Source organism: Manis javanica, chromosome 11 (genome assembly GCF_040802235.1).
Source record: "Manis javanica isolate MJ-LG chromosome 11, MJ_LKY, whole genome shotgun sequence".
Classification (NCBI taxonomy): Eukaryota; Metazoa; Chordata; class Mammalia; order Pholidota; family Manidae; genus Manis; species Manis javanica.
Window position 1 is genome coordinate 10,334,922 of NC_133166.1, and position 27,022 is coordinate 10,361,943.

General features: G+C 45.2%; 1 protein-coding gene and 1 pseudogene across 4 annotated transcripts in view; both read right to left on the reverse strand.

Annotated features, from left to right (window-relative positions):
- Nucleotides 1–210: 210 nt before the first annotated feature.
- On the reverse strand, nt 211–5,654 carry LOC140844356 (protein tyrosine phosphatase type IVA 1 pseudogene; annotated as a pseudogene).
- Nucleotides 5,655–15,624: 9,970 nt separating this feature from the next.
- Nucleotides 15,625–27,022, reverse strand: part of CCDC81 (coiled-coil domain containing 81) — a 29,130-nt gene continuing 17,732 nt past the window's right edge. For all 4 annotated transcript variants that reach the window (XM_073215918.1, XM_017678234.3, XM_017678232.3 and 1 more), the window contains 6 exons: nt 26,693–26,797; nt 24,282–24,454; nt 23,049–23,127; nt 22,597–22,817; nt 18,285–18,410; nt 15,625–16,110 (listed from right to left, as the gene is read on the reverse strand). In XM_073215918.1, the coding sequence (XP_073072019.1) occupies nt 15,969–16,110; nt 18,285–18,410; nt 22,597–22,817; nt 23,049–23,127; nt 24,282–24,454; nt 26,693–26,797 (846 nt within the window). In that variant the 3' untranslated portion in view covers nt 15,625–15,968. The remainder of the gene's footprint in view (nt 16,111–18,284; nt 18,411–22,596; nt 22,818–23,048; nt 23,128–24,281; nt 24,455–26,692; nt 26,798–27,022) is intronic.

The window sequence follows — 27,022 nt, forward strand, 5'->3', positions numbered from 1 at the left end:
TGTGTTTTTCCTTTGAAGTTTCTGTTGTGAGGAGGGATGCCCAGGCATGTAGTGAGTGACAGCCTTGTCCCCAAAAGCCTGAGAGTTTTCTATAACTTTTCTGTAACCCTTCTCTAATGTCCTTCCCAAGAATTTCTTCATTTATTAATTGCCAATTATCTAGTGGAGATGAGATAGGGACACAATTCATTTTGTCAGAAGGGAGAAAGTTCTAAGTCCGTAAAAGAAGTGCAGCTAAAGGTCAAGGGTGCTCAAAGAAGGGAGAGGATACATCCTACAAGGACATAAAAACAGGCTTCAGGGGGAGCAGTGTTTGCACTGAGCCCCAAGAGGGAAAGCTGGCTAGGAGTTCCGGGGAATGAAGAGTGGGAGGGCAGCTACTGACCACCCTCAGGGACACGAGTGCCTGTTGGAAGAATAGGCTCTGAAGGGCGTGAGGGCTGAGGGGCTGAAGGCAGCTCACTGGTCAGAAATGGTCACTATCCTGTGGGCTGTTGAGTGTTAGACATTCCATTTGGGTTATTATTAAAAGGAAAACTGGAGAAATGTGGGTGGGGAGGGTCAGCAGACCAAGGAGTGAGGAGGAGAGGCAGTGAGAGGCAAAGCACCGTGGGGAGTTCTTGGGGAGACCTGACTTCATTTTCCTGGCCCCTCTTCCACCCTCCGTGCTCTGAAGTAATTGAGCAAACCAGAGCAGTTTTATTGCAGAATGGGCTTGGTTGGTCGTGGGTGTCCTTAGACCAAGTCCAGCTGTTGCCTTCACTGCCCTCATGTCCAACAAAGCCCACCCTGTGGGGTGCGGTGGGAGGCATAAGCCTGCAGCCTCTGCATCAGAGCGCCTGCTAAACTGCTAAGACCTATTGCGATGGCAGCTTGTAGCCTCTAACTTTATTGTAAAACAGGAAACAGTAAGCCAGGCTTAGAGACCTACCCACCCCTGCTGCCAGCTCAGCCTCAGGACTCCCAGTGCCCACAGTGAATAGGTCCTATAGGGCCACCTCTCCGAGCAGGCGAGGTGCACTGCTGACCCTCCAGAAGAGTACTTAGCAGAGACACCCGCCACCCCTTGACCAGGTCTCATTCTTCCAACATCTGCTTCCTCAGTGCTGGTGCTCAGCCAAGAAGATACTGAGGAAACTTCCCTGTCCTCCAATTCCTGGGCTCACAGAGAATGAGAAACTCTTAAGAAGGTGTAAAGAGCAAAGCTGGAATCCAAACACCAAGGAAACTTTTATTTAACACTCTCTGTTCAACATCCTGTCCCACCTACATTTCTTTCATACTCAACATAATTGAAAAGAAAAATAGTAGGGAACAATGAGACAAAATCAGGTTCTTTGAAAAGATCAACAGTACCAAAAGTTAGCTATACTGACCAACACAAAAAGAAAAAAAATACAAATTACATTTCCTTTGTTCCAACCACACTGAACACTTTGCTGGCATTAAACACCTGCACTTTCAGGCCTGTGCCTTTGTACATGCTTGGTCTCCACGTGGAAACTCCTTTCCTCTGCTTCCCTTCCTTTTATCAATTAAATTTCAGTCGACCCCAGCTTTCTGCCTGGAGACAGCATTCATCCTTGGCGTTCAAATGCAATGGGCTCCAAGAAGTCTTCCCGGACAGAGTTAATGATTACATTAGGGATCAACAACAGGGAGAATAAATGGGAAATTATCAACTATTAGAAAATTAAACAGTACACTTCTAAACCCATGGGTCAAAGAAGATAGCACAAGGTAAATTATATAAGTTGAACAAAAAATATCAGAATTAATGAGTTGTCGCTAAAGCAGGGCTTGGAGGGAAATTTTATAGTTTTAAATGCCTATATCAGGAAAAAAAGAAAAGTCTCCAAGCAATATAATAAACTTCCTCCTTAAGAAACTAGAAAAAGAAAAGCATACTGAATCCAGAGCAAGCAGAAATTAGAGCAGAAATCACAGACCTATAGCTAGTAAAGAAATTGAATTAATAATTTAAAATCTTCCCACCAAGAAAATGCCTGGACCAGATGCCTTCCTTGGTGAATTTTACCAAACATTTAAAATAGAAATAGTGACAATCTCTCACAAATCCTTTCAGAAATATCGAGGAGAGAACACTTCCTAAGTCATTCTGTGAAACTGGTATTAAAACCAGATTTAAAACAACACAAGAAAAATACAGACCAATATCTTCCTGAATATAGATGCAAAATCCTGAATAAAATATTAGCAAACATTTTACTAAAAATATTTCATAGTCCCCTCCCATTCTGTCCTCAGGCTCTCCTGAGGTTGCATCTCAAGACTAAACGTTAAATTAACTGTAAAACTTTTTTGTCTGAAGACACTACACATGTGCTTCTGTACAATGTGCATTTTACATGAACTTTCAGCCAGAGATTTGTGATTTTTCAAACTGAAATTTTCGTAACAGTACAAAATGAGATATATAGAAAGACATTAAATAATCACTGTATGTCCTGGTAAGAATCCAGTAAAATCAATTGTTGCAGCAACGTGATGCATACTGGTCTGCACGTGGGGTGGTAAACCTAAGAGAGCAAATAACTGTATAGACCTTACTTGAAATGTTTGAAATGACTGAAGGAATAAACCACATGGGGTTTACAGTGCTATTCATAATTTCTAGGACTTTAATTTTGTATGATACTAAAAATATACAAGCATAGTACTAGGTATTTTGGCACTAAATCTCTCAATTTCTTACATACTGTTTCTGGCATGAGAGTAATAGCAAGCCCAACATGGAGCAATTCTGTTAAGCATGTGGCTTTTCAAAATCCCCTATGGAAGCTTCATTAGACTTGTCATTCTTTAAGCCTATATTTAGGCTAATATGTACTATCAATTAAGTCCTGTTTCAAGTTCCACTTCCAAGGCAAAAGCATCAGGCAGGCAAACAGTTACTGAATGCAACAATTTTTATGACCAGGAGTCTTTGTAGTGAACCACGTTTTAGATTGATTTCTCCAAATATCAAAGTTGCTTGCTGTTAAATCTCGCCACCACTTTCGTCTTACTGTATTGCATCTCCATTTTTCATTCCACCTTTGACTAATGCTAGGGCAATAGGTGCTGGACTTCTCCTAAGACCTGCAACACAAGAAACAGCGATACAACTGCCAGGTTCTTCGTGAAATTTAATGCTTATGAGACTTAACCAGTCATCAACAAACGGGTTAGTCAGTGAGGAATCATCGTTAAAAGGCCAATCCAGAACATGGTTGCCTTCTTTCTCCACAAGAGCAGTGTCCTGAGTTGCCTCAGATAGTACTACTATTGTGGTAACTCCGTATTTCTTAAGTTCCTCTATAAATTTAAGGTTGTGCTGGTTGGATAGTGTTATAAGAAATCTCATGTTGCTGTATGTGACTTCCACAGAGCCCCGGTGGTTCATTGGAGCCATGTTAATTCAGTTAAGAAAAAAAGACTAAAAATGGAAAAATACATTTTTGAATAAAAAGTAATGTAAAGAAACATAAGTCTGCCCCAATAAACTACAATTGAAATTCGAAATGCTTTGAATATGAGATTGGGAGTCATAGGACATGAAATGAACCACCTAACAAGCAATCTTTCCATTTAGTAATAGCCGAAAGGAAGTGTGCCGAGGTTTGCTCCACACAGGTAAGAGTTTGTGTAAAACACGTTTATTTCAACCTGACCCTTCTCCATCCATCTAACTGCTCTATGGGGCTTCTGGGTAGAGCAGTGACGAATTTCTAGTTCACTTGTCATCATAAAGGCCGGAGTGCACCTGACAGCAGTCTCTCTAATGCGTGCCCAAGCCCCCAGGGAAAGTAGTCCCCTTACTCATCAAAGAACGTGGCCTACACACGCAGCAGCTGCCGCGGCCTGGGCTACAGAGCAGGTGTCGTAGTGGTCCTCGTGGGAGAGTGACAGTGGGACACAGGCTTCACGGACCGTCGGTGGGCAGGCGGCCAATCCGCGCAGGCCGAGGTGGCATTGCTTCACAACACAACCTTTACAGCCCGCGTGACGTGTGCTCCTCTTCACCAATAGCGACCCGGCGGGGTGGCGAGCCAAAAAAGTGTGCGCGAGGGCGAGAGACACGTTCCGCCCCCACCCCCGACGTCACGCGGCCACCGCCTGCCTGAGCCTGTGGGTGGGGCGGCACTGGCACCTGGGTGTTCTAGCCGCCCCTGGGGCTGAAGCTAGATGGGGTTCGGATGGTGGGGAAGCCTGGAAGAGGCTGGAGAGAGTCCTGGGCATGGACTAGACGGGCAGGGAAGGAAGGTACAGGAGGAAGAATCCCATCCATGGACGCTGACCCATACATCCTTTTCCATAGGCTCCATGTTTGAGCTGATTCCTGTGAACAACATACTGCTAGGCTGTTTTTTCAACCCAATCTGACAAACTTTGTCTTTTAACTAAAGTGTTACCGAAAACTGGAAAACCTGGACTGGATTACTAACAGAAGAAACAAGTGATACTTGGAGGTCTTAGAGGGTGGAGGTTTATTTTACACCCGTGGGCTCAGAGGAGAGTGATCTCCAATGGTCTGAGCTCCAACACAGCAGCGCCATGCCTTTTATACATTTACTACAAAGTTAAGGGGGGAGTCAACACCCAGAAACTATTGCAGTAGGAGCTCGTAGGTCACTACAGGTGTATTTAGGATGCTAGTTATATTTTAATCTATTCTTGTAAAGGTTACCCAGATGTGGTATTATAAACTAATGGGCTTCCATGACTATGATTAACAAGCTGTTCTATACCACTGAGTCCAGATGGGGAGGGGATACATTGTTACATTGTTTTAATCTCAAGTGCCCAAGCACCTTGTGATTCCTTTATATTCTTGAAGCCTTAAAAGAAACTTTGTTTCTTTGGCTTCCTAGGTTTCCTATCAAACACAGAGAGAGGGAGGGATTTGAGAACTTTCTGAATATTACGTCATCAGAAGAACCTAGTCCATTTACATTATTACATTATTTTACAGTATGTTATCTTATTGCTATATTTGCATGTGTATTTGATCTCATTCTGTGCTACTTAACATATTTCTGTATTTCCTTCTTTATCTGTTTTTTATTTCTTTTGGATAAAGGTTTTTCCTCCCCTAAATCTGTATTTTCCCTCTACTGTTTTGGAAGTTTGTAATTGTGGTTAAAACTTACTAGCGGTTGTCATAGGTAAGACACTGTTCTAAATATAAACGACTTTATATAAATTCATTTGATACACAACCCTGTGTATTAGAATTCTGATTTCAAAAAACAAAAAAACACCTAGGTACATGAAAGTTATTTGCCCAAGGTCACACAGCTAGTAAATGGCAGGGCTGAGATTTGAATCCTGGGATTCTGGCTTTAGAGTGAACCTTCCTCGTATATATGCTCTGTTATACACATTATTTCTGTTGTTTTAATACTGCCTTACTCATGAAAGAATGTGGCCTACACATGCAGCAGCTGCCGCGGCCTGGGCTGCAGAGCAGGTGTCGTAGTTGAAAGGCCCCCACCAGTAAGATAGCGAACTTCCAGCTTCTCTTCGGGGGTCCTCGGTTCCCACCAGCGCCACCTGAAGCCCAATCACCTCTCGCCCCCCTCCCAATCCCAGCACCTAGCCAATAGCCACCAGCCCCATAGAAGTAACACCACAATCACCCCATGCCCCTTCCTATATAACCCAGCACCTTTCCCTAATAAAGCGGATTTCTCCGGTGAATTGCTGCTGTGTGTCGCTCCTTTCCTTTTATTGGTGCCGAAACCCGGGAGACGGGACACCCCAACTGGGCCCTGTCTTCCCCCCGACACCAGCAGCAGCTTACCCTCGTCCTCTTTTTCTAGCACTGCCTCATCACACTCACCACTCCTCTCTGGCCTTTAGGTAAGTTTTCCCCCCGGAGTGGGCCACTCTTCCCCGAGCTATCGCAGTGCCATTGACTGTGATCGTCCGGCAAAGCCCTGACGCTCGGGGACAAGGAGGGAACTCTCCCCACCTCAGGCCTTCACGGCTGCGGCGGACCCTCAGGCCCCTCCTCCGACAGCCATAAATCCCCGCCTCAAGCCTTTCGGCTGCAGCGGACCCTCAGGTCCCCCTCCAACAGCCATAAACGAGGTGACTCCTTTGCGGATGAAAACGCTCCCTTTTCCCCCCTCCTCCTCCTTCCGTTCCGTCCGCCGAAATCCGTTCCATCCGCCGAAAATTCCTAGTACTAGGTACCTCGTGACTCCAGCACTCTGCCTTCTTAGGGAAGTCTGGGTGATGACCCACACTTCCTAAGAAATTCCGACTCGTATACGAGTTTCCGCAGACCACCAAGGATCATCAGGGACGCCCTTTGTCTCTTTGCGGTATGCCTCCAGTCCGAGAATCTCCTTTTGTCTTCCCTTGTTTGTCTCCTTCTCTGTCCTTCAGCCATGGGAGCCTCCTCATCCCCCCCTGAAAGTTCACCTCTTGAATGCCTGCTTAAGCATCTGGCTACCCTCTCCCTGACACCTGACATTAAACCAAAACTTCTTTGTAAATACTGCTCCCAAGATTGGCCGACATACCCCCTAGACAATAACAACCAATGGCCTGCAGGGGGAACTCTTGATCCTAACATCACTCGTGATCTTTTTAACTACTGCCAGCGCCTGAAAAAATGGAAGGAGATTCCCTATATCCAAGCTTTCCGCCTCCTCCTCGCCCCGCCCCCCCACAAGTTCTCCTAGCCTGCAAGCGCCGCCCCCGCAGAAGCCTCCCATTCACTCCCTTCCCCTTCTTCTCCTGCAACAGCCCTTCTCCCTTCCTCCCCCACAATCTCCTCCCCCACCTCACCCCCTCTGCCTCCATCCCCCTCACCTCCCCCCCTCCTGCAGATTGAGCCTGAGCCTTTCAGCCCCCCTCTAACTAAGTTCCAGGAGCCTCCTCCATCATTGCCCCCTCAGACTCGGTCCTGAGAGCCTCCCAAAATTATCGCGTCTTTGCCACCATCACCTGTTTCCCCCCAACAGACTGAGCCAGAACCCTTCAGTCCCCCTCAGACTCAGTTCCGAGGGCCTCCCAAAATTATCACCCCCCTCCAGGACGTAGCTTAGACAGACTCACTCAAGCCCTATTACAGTATACCAGCCTTGACCCAGAAACGCCTGACGGAAGACATGTCCTTATGACATACTTCCTAGCTCAAAGCTACCCCGACATTAAAGCTAAACTCAGAAAGTTAGAACAGGGCCCCGCTACCCCACAGACTGAGATCCTAAGAGTGGCCTTTAAAGTCTTCCATAACCGGGAGGAGGAGAAAGAATGCCGTAAACAAAAGGCTGATCAAGCCAATTTCCAAATGTTAGCCCAGCTGATAAAACCACAACCTGGGCACCCCTCTACAAACAAGCCCCCCCAGGAGCTTGTTTCAAGTGCGGAAAAGAGGGACATTGGTCAAGGGCATGCCCCTCCCCCAGATCTCCTACCACCCCATGCCCCAGATGCCACAAAAAGGGCCACTGGGGGTCTGATTGCCCAACCACCCGAAGGGGAGACTGGAAGAACAACCCCCATCCTAAGCCCGCCGTAGTGGGGCTGGCAGAAGAAGATTGACGGGGCGCGGGGGCTTCTCGCCCGACCATTTCCATCACCAAACAGAAGCCCAGTATTACTTTAATAGTAGACGGTCACCCCGTCTCCTTCCTCCTAGATACAAGAGCCACCTTCTCAGTCTTGCGAGAATACCGGGGCCCTACCACACCTGCCATTACTCCTGTAGTCGGGGTAGGAAGTAAACAGATTTTCCCACTAAATCCCCCCCACCTTTTATGCACAATCCTAGACAATCCCATACCTTTCTCCCACTCCTTCCTGGTTATGCCCCAGTGTCCCATCCCTTTACTAGGACAGGACATCCTTCCTCTCCTCCACGTTTCCATAACTATATCCACTCCCACAGCCCCCAGTACCCCCTTTCTGATGGCCCTCATAGCCGACGACCCCCCCTCTACCCAATGAAAGCTCCGGTTCCACCCTCATACACCCTGTAAATCCCAAAGTTTGGGACATTACAAGCCCCTCCGTGGCTCTATGTCCTCCTGCCTCTATCAAATTATGTGACCCCTCTCAGTATATCTGTCAGGCCCAATACTCCCTAACCACTTCAGCCCTCATAGGCCTCCAACCCATCATTCAAGATCTCTTAAACAAAAATTACCTCAGACCCACTCACTCCCCATTTAATACCCCCATATTAGCTGTTAAAAAAACCAACAGATCTTTCCGCCTCGTCCAAGACCTTCGCCTCATCAACATGGCTGTTGTCCCTATCCATCCCTTAGTTCCAAATCCATACACCCTTTAATCGCAGATCCCTGCCTCGGCATCCCACTTCTCAGTCCTAGATCTCAAGGACGCATTTTTTCTATCCCTCTGGACCCCTCCTCCCAAGATTTTTTCATCTTCACCTGGACAGACCCATACACAAGACATTCTGAACAACTCACTTGGACAGTTTTGCCACAAGGCTTCCAAGATAGTCCCCATATTTTTGGACAGGTCCTAGCTCAGGACCTCAAACAGTTTCATTATGATCACTCCGAGTCCACCTTATTACAATACATGGACGATCTTCTACTCTGCAGTCCCTCATGGGAACAGTCTCAACTTGACACTGCCTCCCTACTTAACCTTCTAGCTTCCAGAAGTTACCGGGTATCCCCCATCAAAGCTCAAATCTCTTCCCCTTCTGTCACTTACCTCAGATTCCTCCTATCTCAACAAAGAAAGTCCATTACCTTAGACAGAAAATGGCTCCTCTCTGACCTGCCTGTTCCCAAAACCAAGACAGAAATCCTTTCCTTTCTAGGCCTGGCTGGGTATTTTAGAGCGTGGATCCCTAACCTCTCCCTGTTAGCAAGACCCCTATACAACCTCAGCAAGGGCCCCCCTGAAGAACCATTATCTTCCTCACCCTGACACTCCTTCATTAAGCTCTGTCGAGACTTGTGGAAGCCCCAGCTCTCCATCTTCCTGATTTGTCGAAGCCCTTCTCATTATACATTCATGAGAGGTCCAGTCAAGCTCTAGGAGTCCTAGGCCAATATTATGGCCCATCCTTTGCCCCAGTAGCTTATCTCTCCAAGCAATTAGACCCCACAGTTCGGGGATGAGCCCCCTGCCTACGGGCATTAGCCACTGGACAGCTCTTGCAGAAGGAAGCTCATAAACTGACATTCAGGGCGCCCCTTACCATTCTGTCCCCACATCACCTAAAAGATCTCTTAACCTACAAAAGTTTACAGACTCTCCCTCCAGACTCCTGACCTTACTGTCCTCTTTCCTCCAAAATCCCGTTCACCCCCTTTGCCATCCATACCCAAATCATGACTCTTTCCTCCTTTACTGCTCTCTCGCTTTTTTTCCTCATTCCTATTGTCTTCCCCGCCACCCAGCCTCCTTTGTATGGCGATTCAAAGTCAGACAGACTTACACACAGCATCAAACAAAAGTTACTGCCCTCATTGCCACATCAGACTGCCCGCTGAAAGGCTGCTCTGAGCCTTTATACCTCCACTTTCCTCCCTCCACCGAAGTGTTCACTAGCAGCTACCTTTATTCTCCCTCCCTCTGCTTCCTCTATGACCAAAGACAAGCCTATTGCAGGTGATGGCAAGACACCTACGGGGGATGTCCCTACTGGTCTTGCACCATTCACTACATGGGTAACTCCCGGTACCCACAGTATTACTCATCCAGCCGTTTCATGAAATATCCCAACGGCTCATTCCCCTTATCCCAGATCCCTGGGACTCTCGATGGGCCACCAGAGTTACAGCCTCAGTTTACTACGGGGGGTCCTTGACCCCCCACAGTACCCTTCATATCTCTCGAGAGTATGTTCCCTCTCACTCCCAGATCTCTCAAGTTGCATCAGATATCAGACATTCCGAAAGTCATTATCCAAACTCTTGACGGCGCTTCTTCATCTTCTTATTCCTCCTACTCTTGGTTACAGCTCATTCAAGACACCACCATCTTTCTCAACCACACCCTCAACACCGCCAATTGTTTCTTGTGCGCATCACCACAGCACCTATTGCTGGCCGCCATGCCCCTTAATATTTCCAACTACTCCTTCCATGCAGAAGGACAACCCCCCCGCCCCCTGGCAGACATACCCCTATGGGAACCAGAATACGCAGATAATCTCACCATCCACCACTGTGTAGGCCCAACTCCACCCCCCTCCAGCGCACTTCACTGCCTCTATATCTACACCCCTACCTCCGGCTCTAAGACTTTTACGCAACCGGGACACTTCTTTTGGTGTAATGGCAGTCTTTTCAACTCACTGCCTCCCAACTCTGATACACCCTGCATTCTCGTCACCCTAATCCCACAGCTTATACTTTATAGCATGGCAGAATTTCTTGAGCTCCAACCTCCCTTGCCCTTGCACACAAAAAGGGCTGCTTTCCTTCCCATCATGGTCGGTATCTCTTTGACCACCTCAGCCATTGGGGCAGGGTTTTCGGGAGGAGCCTTGGGTCACTCTCTATGGGCAGTTAGAGATCTCAACGCCAAACTTGAGGGAGCCCTGACATCCACTGCCGATTGCCTAGCCTCTCTCCAAAGACAGGTCACTTCGCTAACTAAGGTCACCCTTCAAAACCGGCGGGCCTTAGATCTGCTTACAGTCGAGAAGGGTGGCACCTGCGTCTTCCTCCGGGAAGAGTGCTGCTATTACATCAACGAATCCAGCATTGTAGAAACTGACATTACCAAGCTCACCGACCTTGCCTCCAGCCTCCACTCTGCTTCCAATTCCAACCCATTCTCTTCAATACTAACAAACCCCTTCCTCACCTGGCTGTGGCCCATTGCAGGCCCCATAATAATCATTCTTCTCGCCTGTCTCTTCTTAACCTGTATAATAAAGTTCATCAAATCCCAAGTTGGAAAAATCTCTAATCAAGCTTTCAACCAGCTTTTACTCAGGAACTACCAGCTTCCGGCCACAGAAGATCCCTCACCCTCACGTGACCTCCTCACCACATGCTGAGATGGACCCCTCTCTCCGCTGGAAACTGTTCCTGGAAACAATGGCCGCAGACGCCTGGCCCCTGACACCCATATCCTCTTGGCACCATTGGAATCAACAGGTCCTCGACCTATGGTTACAGGGAACCTTCATTGATTTCCAACCTGAAGAAGTCCATATCTACTCGTCCTTACTGTGGGGAGTCCTATCAACCCTTTCCTCCCAATCCTCAAGCCCTCACTCCCTTCTCTGCCCCCATTCAGCAGGAAGCAGTCAGAGAGAAAGCAACGTCCACAAACCCATAGAGGAGAAAGGGGGGAATGAAAGGCCCCCACCAGTAAGATGGCGAACTTCCAGCTTCTCTTCGGGGGTCCTCGGTTCCCACCGGTGCCACCTGAAGCCCAATCACCTCTCGCCCCCCTCCCAATCCCAGCACCTAGCCAACAGCCACCAGCCCCGTAGAAGTAACACCACAATCACCCCATGCCCCTTCCTATATAACCCAGCACCTTTCCCTAATAAAGCGGAATTCTCCAGTGAATTGCTGCTGTGTGTGGCTCCTTTCCTTTCAGTAGTGGTCCTCGTTTCTTTCGTCTTTCCTCTTCCTTCTTTCCCTCTTCACTCTTCTTCCTTCTTCCTTACTTTATTTATTCTTTAGTAACTCAGTCCTCTACTAGAGGTGGTGGAGTAAGGTGGGTGTCTGTGCAGGAGGCAGGGGTGCAGAGGATGTTGAAATCTAGGGGATGAGAAGGGCATTCAAACAGGGTGGGGGTGATAGTAGCAGCCTGGTGCAGGTTGTTGGAGACCAAGCAGAGCGGAGAGGACATTATACACGGGGGGACAGCTTGCTGACCGGAGATTACGTATGGATTTATCCAGAATACATTGAAAATGATGGGAATCAGGTTTCTCACGGTCAGACAAATTACAATATGGAAAGACAGAAAAGTAGAATAAACCCTATAATTTTGGATTGGAATTGGCTGTATCAGTGTGAACTCATCATTTTCAATATAGTTACAGAAATATAGGGTGTGTGGGGGGTGGGGGTGAATTCCTAGGCTTCATCTACAGAGAGCAGAGAAGGCCTGCCTGAGGCAGTGACATGCTAATAGCAATGAGGACTAGCTTGAGATCATGGTTTCCTAATACCATTCTCTATTAAAAGGAACCATGTCTCCTAAGATCAGTGGCTGATTCCAGAGCTAGGTCAGGAAAAGTACAAGAGTAGCCCAGAAAATCTTGTTACGACAAAGTATAAAAGTTCAAAGAATGACAGGAATATGACAGAAAGACACAGAAGAACACAGACTAAAGGAGGCCGAAGAGACTTGACAGCTAAATGTGACATGGTTTCCTGGACGGGATCTTGTAACAGAAAAAGCACATGAGGGGAAAACTAGTGAAATCTGAATGAAGCATAAAATTTAGTTAATGGCAAAGTACTCATGCTGGTCCCTTTTTTTTGACAAATGTATCATAGAAACAGAAGATGTTAACAATGGAGGAAACTGGGTGAGGAATATAGAAGGAACTCTCTAAAACCATTCCAAGGTTTTTAAAAATTGCTTAAACCAGAAAACACAGATGTCAGCATGCTCCTGGTTACAATTTTTATTATCAATGACAGGGATGGATTATAACTCACTGAATACAATAGAAACCCTTAGGTCTGTACTGATATAAATACAGAGAAGCGAACACTGCCTTTTAGCAGAACATCAACTAATAAATGTAGCAGGAATGAAGGAATTAGGAAAATCTGTATTTAGCAGTCATCACGACTCTTAGCAAAGAAACATCAACAGATGCTATAACTAGTGGGTGAAAATTGATGAGGAACAGGATATTGATTTACTTTCAAAAGTACCTACCATAAAAAACCAATTAGTTACAAAAGAAAGAACAACTTGGCAGTGGTAAACCTGGCTGAACAAATTCATGTTTCAAGCAACTAGGTTTGTGGTAATTTGTTACAGCAGCAATAGGGGGTTGGGAGCCGGGAGCCTTTGTGCAGAGCCCGATCTGCATGGCTGTTCAAATGGCCAGTGTGTGGTCTGCTTCGCCCTCTTCTACCGGCAAACTAGTATATAAGATACTGGCTGCAACTAATTAGCATTTCTTCTCCCCTTCGGTTTCTAAGACCTCCCCTAGCCCACAGCCTAGGCACTGCGACACAGGATTTTGCTGGTTCTCTCTCTGGCTCCTTTCTCTCTGATACTCAACTGCATTGTAGTGGAAGCTCTGGACTTAGCTTCGGGAGGTAGGGCAAATGGCCACCCGCATTTGGGGTCACCTCAGACAGAGGAGGTCTGGTTCCACCAAGATGGGACCTAACCTCAGTCTCCTGACTGAATGCCATTAAGATACCATCTCTTAACTACCAGTGCATTCCAGCAACCTACAAAGTACCATGAAGCACAGTGGAGGGAAGAATTAGATTAAATCTGTGTTTATTAACTGGAAATTATCTATTTAACATTAGTGAATTGTTAAATCAGTTTTGTCCAGTCTAAGCAGAGTTTTTTAATGAAAAGTAAAACTGAAATGATCAGAATGCCCTGCGCGTGGATGGGGTAAGCACAGTCTGTGAGACTTTTGTCTCCATCATATATGTGGACACAGGTTCTGTGTTTCTATATGAAATCAGTGTCTTTTACTAAGTCTTCTTCAAAAAGGCTTGAAAAACACAGGAGTTCCAACTCTTACCTCATTATTCTTGTGAAGAGTCAAAGGGGAAGACACAATGGACACAGTTCTCTAAACCTGAAAGGCATTTTCAAAAGCAAAGTCCTTCATTTTGCTCACTTTTGGTGGCTTAGGCTTGTGGGAATATTAAAGGAAGGCCGTCTAGAGCAGGTGTTAACCTGTAGCCCAGGTGGTCTAGGAAACCTATAAATGCATGCAAAGTGTTATATGTGAAAAATGTACATGTTTTTAGGGAAGGATCCATATTTTTCATCTCAGTCTCAAAAGAGTTCACACAACTGTCCAAACATCAAAATCCACTGAATCTGGGAACCCTTTGATACATTAAGCAGGTCTGCAGTGCCATACTTCTGGGAACAGAAGAACTTAATGATAGTAATTCAAATTGATTTAGAAAGAGACACTCTAATTCAGCCTGGCCTAAAAAGCAGGTTGAACTAATATAATATTAGCAGGTAAGATCAGTGAAGAAAATACCAAATTATGAAGACTTGCTCAAAAGAAAACCAAAACACTGTTCATTTTTTATTATATGAAATCAACTGTTTTAAGGAAGGGCTGTAATAAAGTTTGATTCTTAAAATGGTTGAATCATTAAAAAAAACTATATCAAGTTTCATAACCTGACTCACAGAACCACAGCTCCGTCTTAGCCTTAGCACGGGGCCTTGACATCTGGATACTCTGTGTCTCCTAGCTGTTTTCTATTTATCCTTAAAAATTCAGCTGTCTTCATTGCCTTCTCTGTGCCAGGCTATGCGGGCTATAAGGCTCCACCTTACTCTTCCATACAACCAATACATAGCATAGGAGGTATTTACCTTGTTGCACGAAGATTTTCTAGGCACATCTCACCTCTGCACTACACAGGAAGTGCTCTGAAGGCAGGCAGGGACTAATGAGACCTTCATCTCAGGTCACCAAAAATTAGCTCACTATTTGCCACACAGTAAGAGTCGGTGCTGCTACCAGTGGTAATAAATTACAAGTTCAGAAGCCACAGTAAAAAATATCTACGAAGTTAAATCTTCTTACCTAAGTATATCAAAAGTGCCTAGTCTTTTTTTTTTAACAAGGCAGTGTATTTTTTTAAATGCACTAATATAACACTATTACAGTGATTTATTATGTATTAGAGATAGAGATAGCCAGGTGTAGCACGTTATGGTCTTCAGGCAAGTCAGGGAAGTCCTGGGGAAAGGCTGTTGTTTAAATAGTGATGATTGGAAGCACATGAAGTTACCTTCTGAGGAAATGGAAGGAAGTGACAATATGGGAAGCTTAGGGGGTTGGGGTTCCAGACTGTTCCAGCCACCAGCGAGCATACTTACTTGCACTGAAAAAGATAACATTCACTACAAAATTTCCCAGTGCCAATTTGAGTAAATACTTTCCCTTAGCTATTCAGGGCTTAAAACATACCTATTTTGTATTTGTAGGAGGGCAAATCCATGTTGTGGAAAGACAAAGAGTGAAGAAGAATGAAGAAAGTTTTTGGTTGGGAACACCTGCACCTTAACTGAAAAATCAGCCCTTTAACAGCCACATATTCCTCTTCCACAGCACAAATATGGCTTAAGAATGGATGCTAGGGAGGCAACAGGAGAAGAAGGTGGCACCTGGCTGGCCAGCCAGACTCCCCTTATAAATATACACTTATTCTAACAATAAGCCTACGAGTGCGGCAAATGACTGGACAATGGAATGGCTGACCGGAGGGTCACCAAGGGAATGGTCTCTGCTGAGGTGCGGCTCCAACAGAGTCTCAGGTGTGTGTTGTCGACTAAAGAACTCAGGGAGCATTGACCACCTGAGCCAAATAAGCTAATGGCCCCCTGGAATGTTCGCACATACCATCCTCTGGAAAAATCTAGGGCTGAGGGAGGGATGGTAACGTTTACCATTATGAATTACTATGCAGTCAGGCACGTCAAAAATATTTATTGTGACACTATTCATTATAGATGAAGAAAAGATACACCGTCACATAGGGAGTGGCAGGGCTGAGTCACAGCCAGAATGAAGCTGAGTCCCGCTCCCAGCCCTGATGGCAGCAGTGCTCCCGCGGGGGTGGGAAGAAGTCAGGTGGGAAGAAGCACCTGACTTGCACGACTTTAATAAGGGGTTAAAAAGCAGCCTACTCCTGAAAGCACCAAAACCGCACCACAATTTTCTTCCTCTAAAGTACAAATACGCAGTTCCATCATCAGCCCCAAACATTTAAGCAATACAAACTTTCCCCAGGAAACACAGGTCCAGACTTTGCATTTTACACGAACAGGCGGGAGCCGTGCATGTACTTGTTCAGGGGCCACAGGCTGCTCTCGCCCACGTTGGAGGTGCGCCTCTGGCACTGCCGGCAGCGCCGGTAATTCTCACACTGGTCCAGGAGGAAGAGCTTGTCTGAGGCCCTGAGGAGAGGCGAGGAAGAGCAGGCGTGAGCAGGCAGCCCGAGGCCCTTGCCGGGGGGTCTGGTTTCGCAGCCACGGCGGGGCGGGGGGAGGGTAGAAGAGTAGCCCCTGGTCGCGGCTCTCCGGGAGCTTTCCACCCGCCGGTGACCTCCGCTGCAGCCTCACCCTCTCCAGGCGGCTGCCTGCAGCGCCCCCAGCATGGCATCTCCTGCTTGCAAACCTCCGCTCTCGGTTCTTCCCCAGTAAATAAAAGCCTCTGACTCGGTGCCTTCACGACAGTCGGACCCCAGCTCCCCTCTCAGCCACACCCACCCAAGCCCTCCGAGAGCACACAACTCGCCCACGGCCCCGGCGAACGGGGCGCCCGGCCTCTGTGACTGCTGCCGGGCCCTGTGGGTGCGCCTTTACCTGTCAGGCCCCGGGCCAGCGTCTGAGAGGACGCTCAGGCCGTTAAGCGGCCGGCTAACAGTGACCACCCCAGGGGACGGGTAAGAGCAGACTCGCAAGAAAAAGGCCCAGGCTGAAGGTCTCCGGAGCGCTAAGGGCAGGAGAGGGGGTAGGGGCAAGGGGCAGCTCCCCTAACTGATTTCCCACTGCAACAGCTTTTCTTGATTCTGCATGTCAGTCCCTGGTGTGTTCCTCTCTGCTATCAAAAATTCTACATGGCTGAATTCTGCTCCTTTTTGGAGCACCGAGGACAGTTTTAAAAGGAAAACGAACATACAATCCTGGCCGTGAGTGGGGAAAAGACCCACCCGCTTGCCCTGCTGATGGGACTGAGTATCTATCATGTGCTGACTGCATAAATGTGAATTTTATTTCTGCTTTTGCTTTGTTTTCTTTTTAACACCAATTCTTTCTTCCTACTAACTGCCCACAGCTCAGCGTAAGTCTTCAGGTAACAGGTCTGTGCTGGCCTGGAGCAGCTGTGTTACCTGCCACTCTAGGTTATTTCCTGTGTCTCCTCTATCCTCTTTCAACACGTTGGCCAACCATTCCTCCAACCAAAACCTGCCTGGCATTAATCTCTCTGCCTTTTACCTGCTCTCCCACAACACTCAGAATATGGCTTGAAATCCCCAACTTCACTTCCCCTTCCAATTCTCTAGGCCAAACAACTCCACTCCTCCATTGGAATCTACTTCCCATGTCACCCCTCATACTACTATTGGCATAAAATATGGATTCTACCGTTTAGAAAGACAGGTGAGAATTGCCTTAAAAGAAAACCTAAAAGGAAAAGGAATGGTTGATCAAGAAGCACTGCAACAAATTTTATCCATGATAAGAAATAGTTGATAACTAGCAATTTAAAATACTGTTTTGGTATATTCAGGTTTTCATAATGTGTGTATAGATTGGGTCTGTTTCTTAACATTCTATGAAATCATACTTTACATTTGTAAAGTATTTTAATTTTAAGTGTACTACTTTTCCATCTCTTTATATGATCACAAAAACTCCTATTTGAGCTAAGTCAAGCAACTGTTTGCTCTCCTCATTTTACAAATAAGAAAAGTAAGACAAAAAGATTTGTTTCCTAGGTGCTGGGCTGGTGGCACACCCCAACTCCATGTGGATGGGTGGAGTAGTTCCTCTACTTGGGACTTTTGGATCTCATCCCATGTACCTCTTTATCTGGCTGTTTATTTACATCCTTTATAATAAACTGTAATAGAAAAAAAAAGATTTGTTTCCTCTCCAAAGTTAGTGTCAGTTCTCAAACCCATGACTAGATTCCCTGACTCTAGACTGAAAAGAGATATGGAGAGATGAGGCAGGGATATAGTAATACATTTCAGGAAGATGTTCTTGGTCCCAATGAGAATCTCACTTTTTCAATTGCCATTCTTACACATAATGCCTTGAACGTAATCTTAAATGACCATTCTGTAAGCCTTGATGTGTTCAGATGGAAACTCATTCTCCCTACTTCTAGTTAGTTATTGCCAGCAAGAATTCTCACCCTCCTCCTGCACACTTCTCCAGGCCCCAGCGAAAGAAACCAAACTGCCCTATGCAGAGGCAAAGATTTGAGCTGAGATGACAAATTCGTAACATACAACTGGAGTTGGCACTTGAAACCTATCTGCCATCCCTGGGTTAGAGGAAAGGGAACAAGGAGCAGAGGTGGTTTTCTTTGCAAAGAACTTTTGGTTCCAGTCAGGAATTACCGCTCGAAAGCCTTCTCCTCCAGGTCCCGCTGCCTCTTCGCTGTGGCACTCCTTTCCCAGTCCTCCAGTAAGCTTCGGTTGATTCGGTTCACTCGCTCCAGCTCAGCACGTCTGTCTGCCAAGTGCCTGGAGACAACAGAGTAGTCTGAGTCTATTCACAGCACTGGGAAGGGCATGTCCCAACCTTGGAAGCCCCATTCATTGCACGGTAAATGAAACAGAAAAATTTTAGTTTTGTTCACTTCTATGTGAAATAAACTAAAAGGCATGAACACTGTAAAAACAGAGCGAAACTCCTAGCTCTCAAAAAATTTATGGGTCTAGTTCCTTTCATCTTCAATCCTGGTTTAAATTAGCAGGATTGAAACCTTTCTCCATTGAACGAAGTCAGCCTTTAAAGCCATTAATTTCCTTGGAAGCTAGTTTCCCTGATCTGAAGAGTCATCACAAACGGATTTCCTACACTTTATGTATTTTTCCTTTTGTTCCAGCCTCTCAGCAGTCAGGAATCAGCCTGCATGTTGCTACAGGCATTTTACAAGTCAGAGTAGACAGGCATACAAATGAATGGCTAGAAAGGGGAAAAAAAACACGAAGTGACTAGGAAAAATAAAATAAAATCAAGAAAACAGCTAGCATTGTGAAGAAGGTAAAAAAAAAAAAAAAAGGCCTGTTTGGTGAAGGTCATGTCATCAAAGAGGTGGCATCAGTATGCATCTCTCTGCAAGTACAGGGTCCCGGTATTCTCAATATTAAATGTTTCTGCTACTGGTCTCTCAACATGTAGTTGCTGCTATTGTGAATCACCTTAAACCTGGGTTAAATGGTTTTGTCTACCACTAAATACCACTAAATTTCCTTCCTTTCTAATCTTTTGAGTAGTCTACAAGTACTTGTGAAATGTTTCATGGTATATGTGGTGTAAGAAAAGTCTGTAATTGTTCTTGATTTGGACATTTCACAAAGCAATCAAACCATAGATACTATAATCCAAGATAGATGACAGCATGTTTTACCTTTGCATTTGTGAAATCTTATTATGTGTATATGTATATATGTTTTCATAAGGTCCTAGGGAAAAAAGAGATAGCCATCTTATCTGTGTATGTTACCCTGATAGATACATCTTAAATAGTAAAGACTTCTTCTCACGTTTACATATGTGAGTTGCAGGGAAAAACATAAACAATTTGCTAAGGAACTGCTTACTCCATTCAGAAGGCCACAGAGTTGGCACTCTAGAATATATGTATGATTGAAAATAAATTATTAAATTGTGTAGCACAGAACACAACTATACTTTAAATATCACCTTCCTATCTTGTCATCTCTATTCACCAGTGGAAAATACCTGTATTGCATGTTCACATAAGTAAATATTCAATAAAACACGAAACACCTCTTATCTTGGAAAGGCAAAAATATAGTTAAATGCTAAATGACCTGTATTTCAAATGGTGCAAACAATGACAGCTGCTGGTTGGATTAGGCTCACCCACACACATTCCACAGAGTATAGAAACCATTGTGGTTTTGATTGGCATGTCCCTGAGGATTAGCATTGAGCATATTTTCATATGCCTTTTGGCCATTATTCCATTCTTTTTTAAAGGATAAGTTAAGTCACTTTAATTTACATGCCTAGAAAGTAAGAAAATGAAGTGGGATGAGAGGGGAGGCAACTAGGATTCTCACAAGACCACTGGTGGAAGCAGATTGCTGCACCTTTTTAGAAAGCAAACTGTTAGAATCTGGTAATATTTTAAAAGGGCCATCTGCTTGATCCATTAATCCCAGTTTTAGGAATTTATCCACCAGAAACAAAAGAACCAATATAAGGAAATATATTTAGAATGTTTAATGCAGAATTGTTGCAATAGCAAAATATCTGGAAACCAAGTAAATGTTCAGCAGTAGTGCAAAAGTTAAATTAGGGTAATCCGTATTATGTTATTATTAAAGAAGAATAAATCTGGTATATATGTACTGACCAAAACGTAAATTAATAATACTTTATTAGGTTAAATAAAGCTTGGGTTGCCTAGTAATGTGTAAGATCTAATAGGTCTCATTTCCATTTACAAAACTGGATGGAGAAATATATATATGCATATGGTTTGAATACTTTTATAAAGAATATGGGAAAATGTAGAGCCTTAATACTGATTTTCTAGGGGAGACATTATTAACCAGTTTTTAAAAATCTCTCCACCAATCCACATTATATTGAGCAAAATTGTTATATTTTTTAAAAAACAAAAGCAGAAAAGTTTTAAGAAAAAAAAGAATAAAATGAGTTAAATACTTTAGTAGGACTGTTTGGCCACTACCTTATCCTCCATGAAAGAATGTAACCTTCTGTTTGCCCCAGGAAGGCCTAAGATCACATCTTGGGATGGACCAGAGGGCAGGGAAGTTGGAAAAGGTAAGAGAAGTGAGAGATTTTGTAATAAACAGTAAAAGATACAGAAACAGAAAACAAGGTCCTGAGTCCTGCAGAAAAGGGGGGTCTACCTCCAGAGCTCCAGCCCAGAGACAGCCAAGTCAAGACCGCAGCTGGTGTTTGTTCAGAGCCCTGTGGCTCCCAGAAAATGCTCTCACATGCATACTGCCATTTCACTCTCATAGTAAGGACAAGCGGACAGGTGTGATCAGCTCCACTTTCATATGAGGAAAAGAGGGTTCAAAGACCCCACATACAGTTTAGCCCAGGTCATACAGTTTTGAGATGGCACTTTAACCCTCCTGACTCCACGTTACGGAGAACTGGAGAAGCTAAGGGCTAAAAGCAGACAAGAAAGCTGCAATAATTTCTGCAAACAATGCAGAGGGTTCCAATCAGACTGCGGCAGCATGCACGGTAAGGCAGAGCCACCACAGAACAAGGGATGGCTGCTTGCTAGAAAAAAAAAGCTGATGACAAGGACTATTCCATTTAGCCTTCGACCCCCTTGGTGATAGATACTAGCTTTAGGCCTAAAACCTGATAAGGAAACCCATGCCTGATCTCACACAACTAGTGAAATGGCAGAAATGCATCAATCAGAATGGACACTGAAAGTGGTCTTAGAGACCCCAGGTATTCACTCATTTGGTAAAAGATTATGGAGAAGTGAGATTGGGGGATTCCTGGGAGGGGCTGGGATAGCCAGGGCAGCACGTGCCCTTGTGGGTCTTGAGGCCACAGTTGTTTATCAAGAAGCACAGAAACATTTCAGTATTTTAGCAAACAGTACAGGATACAGGTATACATTGCCTGGGCAAATGCAAGACTACCCCACATCTGACTTGACTCTAAAAGCCAGGCTTCTAATTACTCTCACCTCTTAATACCAGCCATCCAACCCCACCCTTAACCACAATATCCTCCATCTTCAACCTCCTAGTTTACTCATATTTTCATGTCTGAGCCTCCTGGCCCAGGACATAACAGATCTTTGCACCATCCCACTGACCACTTATAAAATTTCAATAAGGGACATTTTTTCTTTTTATAAGTATAACCACCTTCTAAAAAGAGATTACTGTAAGAGAAGACTTTCTGGACTCCTTGAGCACTTTGATGATTTTTATAATTCTATCAAGGACCTAAGAGTTACTAAACACCTACAAAGAAGAAACGGGAGTCTCTGTGGCAATCTCGGGGGAGGAAGGAGGGTAGCAGACCTGGAAAATGGGGAGATGAGAAGAAGCCAAGGGGATGTTGCAAGGCTGTGAGCTGGTCAGGACCTTTAAAACCCCCCATTGGTGGGGTGACCAAATAGGAAGTTTAAGGAACAGGGTGTCTGATGTTTGAATTTAAAGGTGTTTGCAGTGATATGGCACAAAGTCCCCCTCTGCGCACCTAACCCCCTCCACCACCCCTCACGGCAATCGTCAGTACAGCCCTACATGAACAGTTCCTGGAAGGAAGGGAGCTTGGTGACGTTGAGAAAGGGCCTGAGTGTCAGGTCAGCGTCTACTGGAGCACAGCGCCACACCTGCGGCTCACACTGGGTTTCCAGCAGAGAGCGGTTGGTATGGGCAACCCTATTGGGTGGTACTGTAAAGGGAAGGGAAAATGCAGAGATGTAACTGGAGGGACAAGAGGAATCAAGAGACTTTGGTTGGGTTTTTTTCTTTTTAGTAACTTCTCATAGGGTGAATTGTGAGGACAAAATGAGATGAAGAACATAGTAAGCTCAGATATTTTGCACATAGTAATTTCTCGATGTGCTCGCTAGTATTACTGCTTCTCTGCTGTTGTATGAGAAAAAAAGGGGGGTGGCGGGCATAGGGGAGGGGAAGAGGGGGAAGATCCAGGGCCTCTTACTCTTTGCATGTCCTATGAAGCATCTGCAAATCCCGCTTCTGGTCCACCAGCTGGTGCAGGATGGCTCTCCTCTTGCGGCTAGCAGCTGCCTCCAGCTGGTGCTTCATGCAGTCCTGCTCTTGCTGTCGCTTTTCTACCACCAGCTCGCCCTCATCCTTGCCAAAGATGGGCTCGGAAGAGTCTGGCTCAAACATGGGCAGCTGCGGGCGTTTGTTCTTTATCTGCAACAGGGACGCACATAATGCAGACCCTAATTCTGCCGGGGAATAAACTTTCTGCACACACTGTGGCATAGTGAAATACCAATACCTCAGATGAAGGAACAAGGGCCTCAAAACCCCCCAAATGGATAGCACAAAAGGGTATTCAAAACATTACAGTATTCATACATTTTTTTTTTAGAATGCTGATGAAGCACGGCTTCACTGTTAAAATAGTAATTGTCCCCTTACCTGTACATCCAAAGCTCTCTTGTAACACTTGGTTTCTTCCATCTTGTCTCTTATATATTTGGCTCTTTGTGCAGCGAGTCTGGCCATTAAGAATAAGAGGAGGTGGGAGCACAACTGGTTACAGTCTTTAGTGATGCGCAGTAACATCATCAACATGTGTTTAAGTAATAATATGAATCAGAGCCTGGTAAATAAAACGTGATATTTCCTTCTAGGAGCTTTCATTTTAAGAAGGAAAAGAGTAATTCAAATCCACAGGTATAGGCAGGTGATCATCTTGCCCAAATACACCACCAGGACAGGCACCCTCCTTCCCCCAGGCTTTAGAGAAAGCTAGATAACAAGGCATACAGTGTCTCTTCATTCTATAAAGTGGTTCATCCAAAGATTCCTCCTAAAGAAAAGTGATCTTTCCTATTATAAATTATGATTCTGTTACATGTAACCAACAAGGAACCCTCATGATCTGTGATTTGAATAGAATGGAACATACATTTTATAGAAATGTAATTTTTTTGGTCACAGAAACTAGCTTATTGTTTGTCTCAGGAGTTTCTGTCACACTACAGTAGCCTTTTTAATCGCTCTTGTGGCCTTAGTAGCAGAAGTGTGTTTTGAACCGTAGGTATGGTTGAACTCTGTGGCCCTGACCCTATCCCAGGCCTCAGACAACCCGAGCAGGACCAATCAGGACCAATGAGATTCTCTTTCCTGAAGATTTGGAATTAAGACTTTCATTCATTCCAGTTTGAGCCGGAACGAAGGTGATGCCATTTAAGGAGCTGTGGGTGTGAAGAGAGGGAAAGCTTTTTTTATGCAGATTTTTAGTCCCTGGGTTCCCCACATATTCATGCTCTGGGGTTCCATGGTCTACCCCTGCTTACTTATATTAAAACCTCAGCTTCGCCTTCAGATCACCTGGGAACAGCTGGGAATGATGGCTGCTCAAGATAAACCCCTTCCTCCATCTGCCAGGGTCAGGGATCGCAGAACAATATTGTATGATTAAAGTGATTGTAGATGGGCAATTACTACTAGCATGATAATTATAATAATGATGACTTTTTCCATTTTTCTAATAAAATGTTATGCTATGCTGCTGGGTTCATTTGCTCAGTTGGTTACAGGTGTGCTAATGAAACTCCCAATGAGGATTCAAACCACATGGAAATAAGCTCCACATGAAAATTCTGAATCGGTTTTTCAGAGCGTGTCTAGTCTAGTTAGACTCACTCCTCTGTGAGCTGCACTTGTTCCAGGCGGTCCATCAACTCTCTGTTTTGTCTTTGCTTTATTTCCTTTTCCCGTCTGTTCTCCATTTGTTGCAAGAGACTATGGGAATACTCTTCTTGCTTGCAAGCATTAACCTCAGGACTCAGTGGCCGTTTAACAAATAGGAAGGATTTCTACAATGAAAGAGAAGCAATGCGTTTATTCTTGAACACCAAAAAGCAACAAACACTAAAGGTAGTGATTCAGAAGACTAAAACCAATCAGGATGTATTTATTAATGTGTCATATTTGCCCGGGCTCCAACACATCGACCAGCTAATGCTGGGGCCACCCACAAAATAACACAAGTGTGCTCAAGGACATCTCTGAGCGGAGCCGGCCAACGCCCCATATCTGAGAGAGAGGTGAGGAAGGACCTCATGGGGTAGCGTCCTGAGTTAGATGGGAACACAGATGGGAAGGAGGAGGAAGTCTAAATGAGCGTAAGGCACAAGCAAGGGCTGAGGGGAGGTTGAAAGAGGGAGACCCAACACCTGCTCAGGGCCTGGCCATTCTAGACACTGGTGATCGCACAGCAGCCGGGAACACAGGTCTGCAGGGCACCTGCCCTCATGGGGCCTGCATGCTGGGGCAGGAGACAGAGCCAACAAGGAGACAATACATCAGGTCAATGAGGGTGGTGGTAAGTGCTGTGAAGTCCTGGTCATGGCAAATGACTGGCTGGGAATAGGGCTACATTGGTTGGCTTTTCCGTGGAGATGACTGAACCGCCTCCACAGCAAGTAGCCGGGGACCTGTATCCCATACAGAAGGAATGCAAATGAAGAACTCTAGATGGAGACAAGATGAGCATGTTTAATGAGCAGAAAGAAGGCCTGTGGCTGAGGCATAATGAGAAAGAGGCAGAGGAGCAGGCAGGGGCCAGACCTGATAGGTCAAGGTAAGGCATTTCTATTTTATGTTAATTTGATGGGAGGCCATTCCAGGCTTTAAACAAGAAAATGATATATTTTGGTTAACAGTTTTAAAAGGTGGCTTTGGCTGTTGCCATGTAGAGAATAGCTTGTAGGGAGGCAAGAAGATAAACAGCAAGCCTAATTCAGGAGGTGTTGCAGAAGTTGGGCCTTATAATGTGGTTTGGATAAGGTGGTAACATTGATGATGAAGAAATGTGAAGAGACATCGGATACATTTTGGATGTAAAGGCAACTGTACTTGAAGATGGTTGGATGCTGGGAGCGAGGATAAGGAGTATGGGATCCCTCCTAGGAAGGGGTTCATGCAACTGTCTGCCTGGAGATGCCACTTAAAGTGAGAAGGATGAGAGAAGAACAGGTTGAAGAAGAAAATCAAAAATTGCTTTGGCCTCTTAAAGTTTAAGATGTCTGCAGATATGTCAAAGAGGAGATATGAACTGGGCAGTAATAAGTATCATCTGGAACCTTATCTGAGGGGAGAAAAAGATGACACCTAAATCTCAAAAATCCCCAGTCTCTCCCTCCCTCCCTGCCTCCCTCCCTCCCTGCCATAGCTGCCTGGAAGGTTCTTCCTTCATTTGTTTCTTTTCCCAACTGCTGTGTACCAGAAAGTCCTCCCGGATTGCTGGTCAAGGACAAGTTACTCTCTTTACTCACATGGTGCCCCATACAAAGATTTCTCACAGCATGTATTACACCACACTCTTAGTCTCTTCAAGCCTGTCTCCCCCACCAGCCTGAGACTACTTTAGAGACGGACCCTGTCTTTTCATCTTTGCATTCCTGGCCAGCAGCACAGTGGCCAGTCCATGGGAGTTCAGTAAAGGTTTGATGATGAATAAAGGAAGTACATCTTATTAGATACATGTCCAGATGACCTAGACAGTGGTGTGAAAGGAGGAAGATTCAGGAAGAAACAAAGGTAGGCACTTAACAATTAGAAAAACTAAATCAATAGAGAAGCAGGTGGCTCATCTCCATCTGAAGCGGGACCTCTCAAATTTTAATGTGGATCTTATTTAGGTGAGATTCCTGTTCTGGAGATCTGGGGTAGGGTCCTACATTCTGCATTAACAGCAAGCTCCCAGGTGATGCTGTTTCTCTCTAGATCTGCTCGCTATTCCTGGGGCAATACTTTGGTACACTGCCCCACCACCTGACCCGGGTGCAGGGTGAGAACTACTGTTAACAAGTGCGGTGGTGACTAATACGAACTGTTCTGGGAATATGACCATGTGGAGATAGGCACTGGACAACTCCTGCCCGAAGACAAACTTTATCCTTGTGCAACCCACTTTTTGCCTCTGCCATTTAAGAAATGGGACAGCTGGGGTCAGGGGGAAAAAAAAAAGAAATGGGACAGCCTGCGATAGAGGTATAAATACTCACAGATAGGGAGGAATTAGCAGTAGAAATTTTTGAAAAGACTCTTACATAAAATGCAGGTTTCTCATTCTTGTGGACCCTCACAGCTTCAGCAACTCCAAGGTTATAGGCAGCATTTTTTTTATTCTGTTCTCTACTAGCCAGACTTCTCATCTTTGAAAAAAAAATCACATCTTGAGGCAGAGCCTTTAAAAGTTCCATTTTATTACATTGAAATAACACAACTAAGGTAGAAACCTGCCTTTTGGAGGCAATGGTACTTTCTGATGTCTTCAGAGCTTTATAAAAGTGGGTCGGGGACCCAGTAATTCCACTACTAGCAATTTACCTGAAGAAAACAAAATCCATGATTCAAAAAGACATATACACCCCTGTGTT